General features: G+C 41.0%; 1 protein-coding gene across 3 annotated transcripts in view; it reads left to right on the forward strand.

Annotated features, from left to right (window-relative positions):
- The window catches only part of KMT2C (lysine methyltransferase 2C), a 248324-nt gene that overhangs the window by 74115 nt on the left and 159344 nt on the right, over nucleotides 1-14865 (forward strand). For all 3 annotated transcript variants that reach the window (XM_023743909.1, XM_023743910.1, XM_023743911.1), the window contains exon 4: nucleotides 12845-12986. In XM_023743909.1, coding sequence (XP_023599677.1) covers nucleotides 12845-12986 — 142 coding nt within the window. The remainder of the gene's footprint in view (nucleotides 1-12844; nucleotides 12987-14865) is intronic.

A 14865-nucleotide genomic window follows, 5' to 3' on the forward strand; every position in this document is an offset into this window, starting at 1 on the left:
GATTTAGCTAATTATAATCAAACTTTTCCATTTTATTCAAATTGTCAGAGTGTAGCTAGTGGGAGTCTCTTTTCAATTGGCTTCTGAGTCTTTTTTGATATCATCTCAAAATGTGCAAGCATTGCTCTTTGGTAACAGCATTTTTTCAGCCCATCCCTCATTCTTTATACCCCAAGACTCCTAGTTCTTTTTAGTGGGGAGAATAGGATTAGATATAAAAATCTAGGCTCTGAGGATGAATATCATGTTGTTTTTTTGTGTAGAGAAATAGTTATTTCGTTTTAGTGATATACTAGTAAATACGTAGATGTGAGTGTATGCACATGCTTATGAACACCCGCTCACATTGATACTTTGTTTAACCTTAGCTTAATTTTTTAAATAGACTATAGTTTTTAGAGCAGTTAATGGTTCACAGTAATCTTGAGTGGAAGGTGCAGAGATTTCTCATATACCTCTTACCGCTACACAATGCATAGCCTCCTCAATCATCAATACCCCCACCAGCATAACACATTTGTTAGAGTTGAACCTATGTTGACACATCATTATTACCCTAAGTCTATAGTTTATTCTAAGGTTCATTCTTGGTGTTGTACATTCTATGGATTTGCACAAATATACAATTACAGGTATCCATCATTATAGTGTCTTGCAGAGTAGTTTCACTGCCCTAAAGTCCTCTGTTCTGCCCTAGACAGTTTGGCTTAGTGGATAGAGCATCAATCTGTGGAATGAAGGGTCCCGGGTTCAATTCTGGTCAGGGGCACATGCCTGGGTTGCCGGCTCAATCCCCAGTAGGGGGTGTGCAGGAGGCAGCTAATCAATGATTCTCTCTCAACATTGTTTCTATCTCTCGCTCCGTCTCCCTTCCTCTCTGAAATCAATAAAAATATACTTTAAAAAAAAAAAAGTCCTCTGTTCTGCCTACTTTATCCCTTCCTCTCCTCTGACCCCTGGCAACCACTGTTCTTTTTACTGTCTCCATAGACTTTTCAGATTGGCTCCTTTCAGTTAGTAATATGCATTTAATGTTCTTTTCATAGCTTGATAGCTTATTTCTTTTTATTGATGAATAATATTCTGTTGTATGTATATACAACAGTTTGTTTATCCATCACCTACTGAAGGCCATCTTGGTTGCTTCCAAGTTCTGGCAGTTATGAATTAAAGCTGCTATAAACATTTGTGTGCAGGTTTTTTTGTGGACATAAGTTTTCAGCTCCTTTGGATAAATACCAAGGAGCGTGATTGCTGGATCATATGGTGAGAGTGTGTTTAGTTTTGAAAAAAACCCCAAACTGTCTCCAAATGGTTGTACCATGTTGCATTCCCACCAGCAGTGAGGGACAGTTCCTGTTGCTCCACATTCTCGTCAGCACTTGGAGTTGTCAGTGTTCTGGGTTTGGCCATTCTAATAGGTATGTAGTGGTGTCTTATTTTTTAATTTACATTTCCCTGATAACATATATAATGTGGTCTTTACCCAGTTTTCTTAGTGAATACACAGGACAAGGAGAATAGTAAAGAAAAGGACATATTTTCATATGCTTATTTGCCACCTGTATGTCTTCTCTGGTGAGGTGTCTTTAAAAGTCTTTGGCCTATTTTTAAGTCAAGTTTTTTTTTTTTCTTATTGTTGAGTTTTAGGAGTTCTTTTATATTTTGCATAACAATCCTTTATCAGATATGTCTTTTGCAAATATTTTCTCCTATTTCCCTTGGCATTGTATTTCACAGAGCAGAAATTTTTAATTTTAATGAAGTCTGATTTATCAGTTACTTCTTTTAAGTATCATGCCTTTGGTGTTGTATCTAAAATTTCCTTGCCATATCCAAGGTCAGATAGATTTTCTCCTTGTTATCTTCTAAGAGATTTACAGGTTTGCCTTTCATAGTTGGGTCTCTGATTCATTTTGAGTTAATTTCTGTGAAGGGCGAGGTCTGTGTCTAGATTCATTTTTGTGTGCATAGATGTCCAGCACTATTTGTTGACAAGACCATCTTTTCTCCATTGTGTTGCCTTTGCTCCTTTCTCGGAGATCCGTCAGCTTTATTCAGTAGGTCTGGTTCTGGGCTGTCCATGTTGTTCCATTGATCTGCTTGTCTAATTCTCATCAGTACCACCGTGTCTTGATTACTGTAGCTTCATAGAGGTTTTGGCATCAGGTAGTGTCAGTCCTCTCACTTTGGTCTTCCTCAACCTTGTGTTGGCTATTCTGGGTTTCTATATAAACTTTAGAATCACTTTTTCGATACCCACAAAATAACTTGCTGGGATTTTAATTAGTATTGCACTGATATATAGTTTAAATAGGGAGGAACTGACATCCTGACAATATTGAGTCTTCCAATCCATGAAGGTGGAATGGTATTTCATTTTGAGGGGGAGGTGCTACTGTTAATGGTATATGTTTTTTAAATTTCAGTTTCCACTTGTTTATTGCAGGTATATAAGAAAGTGATTGACTTTTGTATATTAACCTTTGTATCCTGAAACCTTTCTATAATAGCTTATTGGTTCCAGGAGGTTTTTTGTTGATTCTTTCAGATTTCCTACAGAAATGTTCTGCAAACAAAGACAGCTTTATTTCCTTCTTCCCAGCCAGCATGCCTTTTATTTCCCTTTCTGTCTTATTGCAGTAGCCAAAACTTCCAGTACATTATTGAAAAGGGGTGTTGAATCATCCGTCCTTCCTCCTGATCTTACTAGGAAAGCTTCTAGTTTCTCACTATTAAATATGATGTTGGCTCTAGGTTTCTTTTTTGTAGCAATTCTTTATCAAGTTGATGAAGTTACCCTTTATTCCTAGTTTACTGAGGGTGTGTGTGTGTATGTGTGTGTTAATCATCAATAGATTTTAGCAGATGTTTTTTCTGCATCTGTTGATATGATGCTGTGATTTTTCATTTTAGCCTATTGATGCAGTGGATTACAGTAGTTGATTTTCTAATATTGAACCAGCCTTGCATACTTGGGACAAATCCCACTTGGTCATGGTGTATAGTTTTTTTTATATTTTGTTGAATTTGATTTGCTAATACTTTGTTGAGGATTTTTGCATTTATGTTCACGAGAGATATTGGTATGTAGTTTTTTTTTTCCTTGTAAAATCTTTGTTTCTTTTTGGTATTAGGGTATACTGGCTTCATAGAATGAGTTAGGAAGTAGTTCCTCTGCTTCTATCTTCCATAAGACATTGTACAGAACTGGTATAAAATCTTCCTTCAGTGTTTGGTAGAATTCACCAGTGAAACCATCTGAGCTTGGCACTTTCTGTTTTGGAAGATATTAATTATTGATTCAATTTCTTTAACAGATATAATCCTATTCAGAGTGTGTCTTTCTTGTGATGAGTATTGGCAAATTATGTCTTACAATTACAATTACAAGTAATTGATCCTTTTCATCTAGGTTTTCAAATTATAGGCATAGAATTGTTCATAGTATTTATTATTATTCTAATGTCCATGGGGTCTGTAGCAATGTACCCTCTTTAATTTTCGATGTTAATAATTTGTATCCTCTGTCTTTTTTTCTTAGTTAATCTGGGTAGAAGCTCATTGGTCTTAAAAAATAGTTTTTTTATTAATTTCAGAGAGGAAGGGAAGGGAGAGGGAAAAAGAGATAGAAACATCAATGATGAGAGAGAATCATTGATTGGCTGCCTCCTGCATGCTCTGGGGGGATTGGGCCTAAGCCAGCAGGACATCCCCCAAGGGGTCCCGGACTGCAAGAGGGCATAGGCTGGGCTGAGGCGCCCCCCCTCCCCTCTCCCCCCACCCTCACCCAGTGCATATCTTTCATGCACCTGGCCTCTAATAAAGAGAATAAGTAGCTATAAGTTTTAAGATCTACCCCTGGCCCATGTGGCTCAGTTGGTTAAGTGTTGTCTCATGCACTGAAAGGTTGCAAGTTTGATTCCGAGTCAGGACATATATCCACATTGTGGGCTCCATCCCTGGTCAGGGCAAGTGCAGGAGGCAATCAATTGATGTTTTACTCTTGCATCAATGTTTGTCCCTCCCTCCCTCCCTCCCTCCCTCCCTCCCCTTCCTGTGTCTCTAAAAGCCATTACAAAACATTTCCTTGGGTGAGGACTAAAAAAAAAAAGGAAAAAAAAGTGCCCCCCAAAAGTTTTACGTCTTAGAGAAAACCAATCTTTCACATTTTTAAAAATACATATTTTATTGATTTTTTACAAAGAGGAAGGGAGAGAGATAGAGAGTTAGAAACATCGATGAGAGAGAAACATCGGTCAGCTGCCTCCTGTCCCCCACTGGGGATGTACCCACAATCAAGGTACATCCTCTAGACCGGAATCGAACCTGGGACCCTTCACTCCGCAGGCCCAAACCGGTTAGGGTCACATTTTCATTCATTTATTTATTTTTTCAAATGTTTTTATTGATTTTAGAGAGATAGGAAGGGAAAAGGATGGAAAGAGAGAAACAGCGATTGGCTCCCTCCTGCAAGCCCCCTACTGGGAATTGAGCCTACAACCCGGACATGTGACTTGACAGAGAATTGAATTGGTGACCTCCTGGTTCATGGATTGACATTCAACCACTGACCCACACCAACGGGGCCACATTTTTATGTATTTACTAGAGGCCCTGGGGGGTCCCTCGGCCTGGTCTGTGTCCTCTCGCAATCTGGGACCCCTTGAGGGATGTTGGATTGCCCGTTTCGGCCTGATCCCCACAGGCCAGGCCAAGGGACCCCACCGATGCATGGATCCGTGCTCCGGGCCGCTAGTATATATGCATATAAGACCTTTGGTTAATCTCTTCCTGCCTTCCTCTTTGCCCCCTTCCTTCCCTCTGAGATTCATCAGGCTGTTCCATGTTTCCATGCCTGTGCACTGAACGTCTACCCCCTGGTGGTCAGTGTGCATCATAGCTACTGGTTGAATGGTCGAATGGTTGCTTAGGCTTTTATATATATATATATATATATTTTTTTTTTTTAGTTGCTACATTTATTTATTTATTTATTTATTTATTTATTTATTTATTTATTTCGATGCAAAAGCAAAGGCTCCTTTATTGAGCTAGCTCGCCTCCCCTTCCTGGCCGACGCAGCGACAGGAAGCAGAGTCTAGTTGCTACATTTAAAAGTCTTTCTGTGCTCTGTGAAAATAAGTGGCTACTTCATACTAATAATCAGCATCAATATTTTATGTAGTTTAGTGAATAAAGGGTAGGATAAATAAAATATTTGCTTTTTTGTCTTTTCCTTTTTCTGTTTCTATGGTAGTGCTAATTCTTTTTCTGTTTCTGCAGTAGTGCTAACATTTTGATTGCAGCAGATATGCTAGATTCAGTAAGATACAAACACATCCAGAAAGTGGAACTGTTGAAAACGCCAACTTTTTTTTGGCCACTGCTATTCAAAAGAAGGAAAGGACACACTCACACAATTTCTTAGATGTATTTTCTTCTGTAGTCTTAGTAGAAAAGACGCATGAAAAGTATTGTCATTCTAAGTAAAGGGAGTTAGGAGAGAAAAATAATTTTTATTCTACTTAATAGAAGCCAGCATAGTGTTTGGATTACTAGAAAAACTTGCTAGTGTTGACTAATGTAATTTGTAAATACTAGCCAATTTAAAGTATTTTGTGTATCTTTCTCTGTGCTTTTTGTAAGTCTTTATATGTGTATAATATTTATCTGCATGGTTTATATTACATGGTATATACAGTGGGGCCTTGACTTACAAGTTTAATTCGTTCCAAGACTGAGCTCGTTAAGGAGCTCGTTAACTCAAATTACTCTGTCAATTCAATGCAAAAAATCCGCGGAGAGACAGCTGGTATCTCAAAAAACTTGTTAGTTGGGACACTCGTAAGTCAAGGCCCCACTGTAATGAGTTTAACAAGTATTGAATGTCATCCATGACTCTGGTTTGAAAACAGATTTGGTACCTGTTTTCGTAGAGCGCAGTCCAGTGCAAGTGCTGTCTCCTATGAATCGGATGCTTTCTGTGCCATTAACCCCTTTGGCAGGCTCTTTTCAAAGCTATGTTTTAAAATGGATAAAATATATAAGACTGCAAAGATAATTATATTTAACTAGAGGCCCAGTGCATGAATTCGTGCACTGGTGGGGTCCCTCAACCTGGCCGGCGATTGGGGTTGGCCAGGGGGAGGGACTGCGGGAGGTTGGCTGGCCGTGGGAAGTTGGCTGTGGGAGCGCACTGACCACCAGGGGCAGCTCCTGCATTGAGCGTCTGCCCCCTGGTGGTCAGTGTGTGTCATAGTGACCGGTCGTAATGGTCGCTTAGGCTTTTATATATATAGATAAGATCAAAATAGTAAAAAGCCAAATTTGTAATTTTGTAATGTGATTTTTAATTGCCCATAAATTATAAAATCTAATTTAACAATTACTGTAATTTAGAAGTAGAGATGAGGGTAAATGATATTTTAAGATATCTGCAAACACTGAATGTGATAAGAAATTACCTGCTTCCTGCTGGTGTCGAGACACAGTTATGGCTATACCAGCTCTGCTTGTGTGCACATTCATAATGAAATGGCTGTTGAGAACTCCAAATCTCAAAGGTTAGTAAAGATAAAGATGTAATTTCTCTCTCCAAGATCTAAGAACACTTGATTAAATGCATTTTAGAAATTCATTAAAAGATATGGTGCTTTGAGGGCATGTACTGTGTGCTAATGAGGGAAGCCATAATTGGGCGCTGGGCTATTTTTGACATCTTGTAGTCTGTCACGCTGTCATGTTGGTGAGTGTGCTGAATATATTCATAGGACACATATAGCCCTTTCACATAAATTATTTAACCTTTGAGGGAAATAATTTCATCATTGTCCCAAATCAAAATGTTTTATTTCTGTGAACTTGGCTGTGAGGTGTTTTCTCTATAATCTTATTCAGTAGTGCTTAAAAAATAAAGAGAAAAACTCTGTATTTTCAGATATCATCTCATATTCAACAAATGTTCCTTAGTCACACAGCCTTAGTAGAAAGTGAACATTTCGCTTTATCATGAATCTAGCCGTAGAGCTCCTGCACTCCAGCCAGCTGCCTTGCCAGGTGCCTTAGTATCCTGTTATCTTGTGTGCTGGTGGAAAGAGCGCCCTCTGGCTTTGACTCTCAGCTTTGCTTGCTGTTACCCAGTGATCTGAGCTTCTTATTCTTCTTTCAGACTTTAGTTTCTTTATCTTTTAAATAAGGATATTATGTCAGATATTATTATTTAAAAGGGTGGGTGGAGTGAGAGAACTCTTAGCTGGGCTTCTCATTCCTTTCTCAGCTGCACTCCTCATCTCTTCCCTTACCTCATTACACCTCGTACTTCCACCTCAACAATTACTGTGTCTTGGCATGACCATTTGTTGTCTCTTGACTAGACTCCTTACAGATAAGGATCCCGATTATGTTTTTGTACTGGCTACCATTTGAATAGAATGTATGTCAGTAGTTACTTTGGTGAAAAATCGTTCTAAAGAAGTGATTTATTAACTCCCTAGCACGAGGCCAGGAGGTGCTGAATAAGTTTTCATTCCTATTACTTCTCACAACACAGTTTCATAACGTGGGATCTGACGTCATGTGTTCGATGTCTGGGGGGTATTGTCCAACTAGATGGGAAAGTTAATACATGTTAGAACAGCGTGTGTGAATGTGGATAATTGGAATAGCAATCACATACCCACACTTACTGTATACTTCAGGCGAGGGGGCTAGGTCTTTGCATGTATTATCTTTTCTGATCCTAAAGACAATTTTATACTAGAGGGTATTAATTAGCTGCCTTTTATTGTATTTTTTAAAATATATTGATTTTAGAGAGGAAGGGAGAGGGAGAGAGAGATAGAAACATTAATGATGACACTCATTGATCAGCTGCCTCCTGCACACCCCCCACTGGGGATTGGGCCTGCAACCAGGGCATGTGCCCTGACTGGGAATCAAACCACGATCTCCTGGTTCATAGGTCGATGTTCAACCACTGAGCCACACCAGATGAGTAGTTAGCTGCCTTTTAAATGATTAGCACACTGAACTTGAGATGCGGTTAAGTAACTTACCAATGTCACATATCTAGCAAATGACTCAGCTAGGATGCAAATTCTGGACCATTCAGTTCCAAGGCTTTGATTTTAACTACCCCAACAAATAGCCTTTGCTATTCATTTAAATTTTATTTCTGTCATAAAACCAACTATTTTGGATTAAGTAACAGTTGTCAGAGGTGGAATGGCAGACTTTAGATCTGGTTTACCATCGTATCCCATTTACATTTGTTTCCCCAAAGAATTGCCCAGCACAAAGCAGTGTCTTTGAGTGACGGGCACTGGCTGTCAACTTCTCTTAGGAACCCCCTCTCTAATGGGTTCTTTAGTGTAGTTAACCCCGCACATGTGCCACCTAGTGGTTCCAGATTAAGCACTGGTAGGGGCTGAGGATAAAGTCACCCCCTCCAGGCACCCCAGGGGTGGAGTGCCTTGCTTTAGGCACCAGCCCAGGATGGTGTTCAAGAGTGCATTTTCAATAATAAACTGATAACTGGCAACCGGCATCAGAACTGTTTCCTGCGTTGCCACTGGTTGATAGTCCTTTCATCCAGAGCACTGTGTTCCACATCTTGCTGTGACACACTCTGACCTCTTCTGAAGACTCAGGCCAGGAGAAGAGAGGGACACAAACACGTATGTAGTTGTCCTGCCTTGATGCTGATGGACAGTAAGACCCAACTTATTCCACTAGATGAAGAGCGACAGTTAAAAAAGATTGGTTCTTTATTGGTACCTTTTTCTTTTTCTATTTTGTGCCTGGAACAGCTCTCTAAGAAGTAGGTATAAGAGTCTTCCTTACTCCTTAAAGACAAAGGACCAAACCAAAAGTAAAACCAAACCCACCGTCCTTGCTATTTCTTTAGTATATGCGGGTTAGGGTCATGGGGAGAGGGGAAGAGAGAACAGGATGGACCCCTAGAGCCTGTCGTATGTTCTCTCTGTGGATCAGGCTTATTCCTTCCTGCTCCCATTTCTAAGGGGGAAAAGCCTATAGTTAAGAATCTGTTTTTCTTCCCTGTTAAATGTAGTGAACCTAATTTCAGAAGGTTGTGTACTTGAAAACTACCAACCTACCATTAAGTTTAACCTTGCCTGCTTCCTTTTAGGTCTAATTTGAGAGAGAGACAGACAGACACACTGTCCTCCTACTTGCTTCTCTTTAGTTGTAAGCAAATAAAAAAACAAACAACACAACACTAAAAATGTTAAAAGTGTTATTATGTACTTTCTTTTTGAGGGGAAGAAAAATTCTGACTAAAGGCTGTGAGTGGTACTGAGTAGGGACTAGGTTAGGGGTGGAGGCTAAACGGAGCTGCTCTTAGAACGGTAATGGCCTGTGACCCTGGTCCCTTGGGGTCAGTTCTACAAGCTTCTGAGACAGTCTTCTTCTTCCTCGTTTACATTTCTCATCTATTCTCTGAACTCTCACTCTTTCTCCTTATCTAGTAATAGAAATGGTGCCAGAAAAGCGTATCCCACCCATGCTCTGGGCATCTCTGAGTAGAAGTGAAATGCTCCCATACGGGGATTTTACATGTGGTCATTGTGTAAGACTTTATATGTAATGGACAGAGAGACTCTAGCAGATCTGTATTGCTTTGTATCTTTGGTTGTAAAAGCCCTGAGGGCCGGCAATACAAATCCTGGCTCTTTCCAGATGCTTTTCCCTAGATCTGCAGGCTCTGTAGATACCCGGTCTACTTTCCGTGTCATTGCAGGTCAAAGATCTGTCACATATTTTGATATAGCCTAAGAAGAGTCATTTGATTTCTAAACTCCAGTGTCACCGTTCTCATTGCCTGGTCACCAAACCACCTATTTGAAGTTTTTGTTGTGGCATTTCCCCACTCCTGATACCAGTTTCTGTGTTAGTTAGGACATGGGTTAAACTGCTGTGACAGAGACCCCAGTGGCTTAAACAAAACAACTTTCTCTTGTGTAATATTTCTGAGACGAGAGGTCCCGACTGATGGGGCATCTTTGCTCCCTCTGGTAGTCTGTGGTCCCAGGTTCCTTCCATCTTGTGTCTCTGTCTTCCCTTGGTACGTTGCTCTCACCTCGGGTGCGACACCTCGGTGGCTGATATGTCCATGTTACAGTGCATGGGAAAGGGGGGACCGATTAGCCCTTTCAGGGGAGGTAGAAGCTGCATGGTCACTTCTGGTCATTTTCTGATGGTGAGAACTTGTCAGGCTTGGCTGCAAAAAAACATTGGGAGACCGGCCGGTGTCGCTCGGTGGTTGAGCATCGACCTATGAACCCAGAGGTCACAGTTTGACTCCTGGTCTTCGGGGCGCATGCCCAGGTTGCGGGCTGGATCCACAGTGGGGGATGTGCAGGGGCCGGCTCATTAGTGATTCTCATCATTGATGTTTCTATCTCTCTCTCTCCCTCTCTGAAATCAATAAAAAATATTAAAAAAACAAAAAAAAACCCTTGGGAAATATAGTGTATGAGAATGAAGTATGGGTTTTGTCCTTTGTCCATTTTTCTTTCTTTTTTTTTTTTAAAATATATTTTATTGATTTTTTACAGAGAGGAAGGGAGAAGGATAGAGAGTTAGAAACATCCATGAGAGAGAAACATCGATGAGCTGCCTCCTGCACATCCCCCACTGGGGATGTGCCCGCAACCAAGGTACATGCCCTTGACCGGAATCGAACCCGGGACCTTTCAGTCCGCAGGCCGATACTCTATCCACTGAGCCAAACCGGCTAGGGCCTTTGTCCATTTTTCTATTGGTTATGTGCCTTATTCATCTGTGGAATACCTTACTTACTCTGGATTTAAATACCGTTTAGGGGATACAGATTACATTTATTTTCTTCCAATCTTTGCATATTTTTCATTTTGTCCATGGGAGGGCTTTGTTGTATATAAATTAAAAATTTTAATATAGTAAAATTTGGAGATCTTTTTATAACTTTTGATGGAGTGCACTTTATGTTGGTAGATTTGGTTTTAGGTACTTTACATCCATTTTGTGGCTGGGGTAGGCAGGGAGGTGCCATGATTGATAGGCTCCACAAAAATGTAATTTATGACTGACTTTTCTCTTTCAATTTTAAAAAGAAACATGTTCTTTTAAATAGGAAAAACAAAGCCATCTGTTTGATGCCTCATCTTATCATTAATTTTATTATTTGACAGGATTTATAATTATTTGTCCTTTTTCTAACAAAACAATTACTAGTTCTCCAAATTATTCATTTGTCAAAATATTTCCCTAACATTCATTTTTAATCTAGAGGACTCTGATGGTCCCAAAGGTAGGGGACTCAGATTGAAGTGCTAACCCAGAAATTAGAGATCAAATGTGGTGTGAGGGTCAGTATTCCAGCTGCTGGGTGTGTCTCGTGTGCAGTGGAAATTGGATCCGGAACTCAGGAGAGGAAACGGTCAGAGATGTTGATTCAGGAATCTTTAAGTCCAGAGGAGACTGTTGAGACCTGGATAGTAATGAAGTGCCTCACAGAAGAGCACATGCAGAGAGGGCTGTACCCACATTTTGAGGTCTGAGAGAAACCAGCTGCAGGGACAGATGTTAGACCAGTTCCTCTTTGTTAGCATCTTCTAACTTATGAGCAAGTAGATCGAGGCTGAGACAGACTGTACCTATAGTTAGTAGTTGGTAGAGCTGGTACCTGGGACTGGATCTTTTCTTTCTAAATGTTTTTATTGATTTCAGAGAGAGGAAAGGAGGGGGAGAGAGAGATAGAAACATCAATGGTAAGAAAGAATTATTGATCAGCTGCCTCCTGTACACACCACACTGGGGACCGAGCCGGCAACCCAGGCATGTGCTCTGACTGGGAATCGAACTGTGACCTTCTGATTCCTAAGTCTATGCTCAGCCACTGAGCCACGCCGGCCAGGCCTGGGACCAGTTCTTTATGACACCAGAGCCTATGGTAATCTGTTGTCCCCCGTGCTCACAAAGGCAGAAGAGCATCTCGCTGAGGAGGAGGCAGTCGTTGGTGTCAGGTGAATTTCCGATGGTTGGTTCTGCTGCCCTGGGTGGTGGAGAGGCTGGTTGCTGTGGTGCGGAGCATGGGTGCAGTCACTCCAGAGGCCCGGTTCATAAAGTTTGGTGGTGAAAGGAGGACAGGCAGAGAGGAGGAGCTTGAGGGACTGTGAGGGGTGTGTGTATGTGTGTAGGGGAGCAGAGAGATCTGAGTGAAATTAGAGGTCTAAGCCAAGAATTCTGTTTGCAGGGAAGAATGATATGAAGGGTGATCGTGTTAGAAAATCCTTGCAGCAGTTACGTTGCCTCCTTAGAAAGTACGTACATGTGAGGTGCTTGGGGTGGAGTCTTGAGGGTAGTTGAAAAGGCAATAGAGTGAAGGTGTGTTTTTTTCAATTATTTAGCTTTTAGAGTGGCTGATTATTAGAGGGCATAATGATTGTTTCAAATTGACCATAATCTCAATTTATGAATTGCAAAGAAAGTTTTTTTTTTAATGAGTTACTTTGAAATACATTTGTTCTGTAGACGAACTGCTGTAATCCTGAACATCAGGTTTATAACAGTTCCTACTAGAAGAAAACTTCTTAGAGTGAATTGTAATTTGAGGACAAGGAAAAAGTATGGCTTGTTTTACATTATTTGATTATCATTTTGCAGTAGAGAATAAATATATAAGCCATGCCATTAATCATGTACATAAACTTCTCCTCTGTTAGTGCAATATTGTCATTGTATTATCCTTTTTTCTTTATGACACGTGCTTTATAGGTAAATTCACCGAAGATGAATGTAAATGCAAAAATGACTCTCTATTTTCTTGTTCACTATGCAGCAGAAATCAAAGAACAGTCTGCAGAAGAGGATGCTGAGGTGGAGGCGGATGGCAGCAAGCGGCTGGCGCCGGCCCTGCAGCGCTCTGTGTCTGAAGAGTCAGCGAGCTCCCTGGTCTCAGTTGGTGTAGAAGCCAAAATCAGGTTAGAGGATGAATGCAGCTGGTTGGAGATGAGCAACAGGAGAGCACAGCTTAGGATGTGAACCAGGATGGAATTTTATTATTTAGTAGCTTTACATTTCAGGTTGCTGCCTCTCTGCTAGTTAGGGGGAGGGGTGTCTGTGCGCTCAGGTGTAGAACCAAGCGATACTCTAGCGCAGAGGTGGGGAACGTCTGGCCCAAGAGCCATATGAGGCCTGGGAAATCATTTGGTCTGGCCCTGCCAAGGTATTAGAGGTGAGTTAATTAAACGAAGGCAGGGCTTTTTTCTGCATTCTATTGGATAATTTTTTTCCTATTGATTATACATTATATTTTGCTTTTAAGATGGTGTCCCTTAACTTAAGGCTCAGACTTCATAATTTTTTATTGAATTCAATTTTGAAAGAATTTGAAACTTACAGTTTTGATTGATTTTTTAAAAAAGTCTTATATTTTCATATCTCTGCAATCTGTGGCATTTAATTTTCTAGTTACTTTAGATATGTACAGTCCTATAACCCCTCCCACCAGAAGGTAAAGAACAGTTCCAGCCCTAGCTGGTTTGGCTCAGTGGATAGAGCATTGGCCTGTGGACAGAAGGGTCCCGGGTTCGATTCTGATCAAGGACACATGCCTGGGTTGTGGGCTCAACCCCAGGGAGGAGTGTGCAGGAAGCAGCCGATTAATGATTCTCTCACATCATTAATGTTTCTATCTCTCTCTTCCCTCTCCCTTCCCCTCTCTGAAATCAATAAAACAACAACAACAAAAAACAAAACAAAAAACAGAACAGTTCCATCACACCAAAACTTCTCTGAAGCCCCTTGTTGTCACCCCTGACCCTGGATTCTGCCCTCAGCAGCCACTGTCCTATTCCGTGTTCCTATAGTTTTGCCTGTGCAAATACATCATGTGAGTGGAACCACAAAGTATCTATCCTTTTTCTTAGCATGATGCATTCAAGGTTTATCTGTGTAATTGCATAAGTTGTAGTTGTTTTCATTGCTGAGTAGGGTTCTGTTTTATGGAGTTGCCTACCACAGTTTTTTATGCATTTCTCAGTAAAGAGTATTTGGGCAGTTTCCTTTTGTTGGCAGTTATGAATAAAATTGGTGTAAATAGTCTCTTCTAGGTTTTGATGTGAACATAGGGTTTTTATTTCATTTGGGTAAATGCCTGGGAGAGAGATCATTTTAAAGGAAAACACCAACATGTTTCCTCGTGCGCGGTACTGTTTTGTGCTCCCACTAGTGATGTGTGAGAGTTCCACTGGAGAGTGGGTAGGAAGGATGCTTCTTGTTCCGATTCAAATGGATTCTTAGGTAGGCACAGTGCCCTGAGGTTTCAGGGATTGGTATTCTCACTGGTCATGCCATTGCCTCAGCTGTGGGAGACCTGGGTCCAGGATGTAGTCTTGCTCCTTGTCCAGGGTTAAAAGTCCATCCCTCTAATTCTATTCCTTCATCCACAGTTGGTTGTCACCATTGCAGCATGGTGATTTTTGCTGTCCCCCCAACCAGCCTAAGGTTTTTGTTTCCCAGGAAAAATGGGAGAGACAATCTGGGTGGGTCTTTGTGACTTCCCAGATTCCCCTCCCCCAGCTAGGACCATGACTGGCACATCCATGGGACTCTTCCCCATGCACATGGGCACCTGGGAGGTCCACAGACAGATTCCTCTTGTGTCTGTGGGTCATGGATGTTTTACACTCTGACACTCAGCCTTCATCGGTTTCTTAATTTTTTTTACTGAATTCTTCTTATCTTGCTTGTAAGACATAAGGGGGCCTCTTCCCCAGATGCAGCAGGTGCTTGTATCTTATCACCTTATGGAAATGCCTGTCCTTCAGTTGCAGGTGAATTGGTGGCCCTACAACTCCT

Source organism: Myotis lucifugus, unplaced genomic scaffold, assembly GCF_000147115.1.
Source record: "Myotis lucifugus unplaced genomic scaffold, Myoluc2.0 scaffold_418, whole genome shotgun sequence".
NCBI classification, from domain to species: Eukaryota; Metazoa; Chordata; class Mammalia; order Chiroptera; family Vespertilionidae; genus Myotis; species Myotis lucifugus.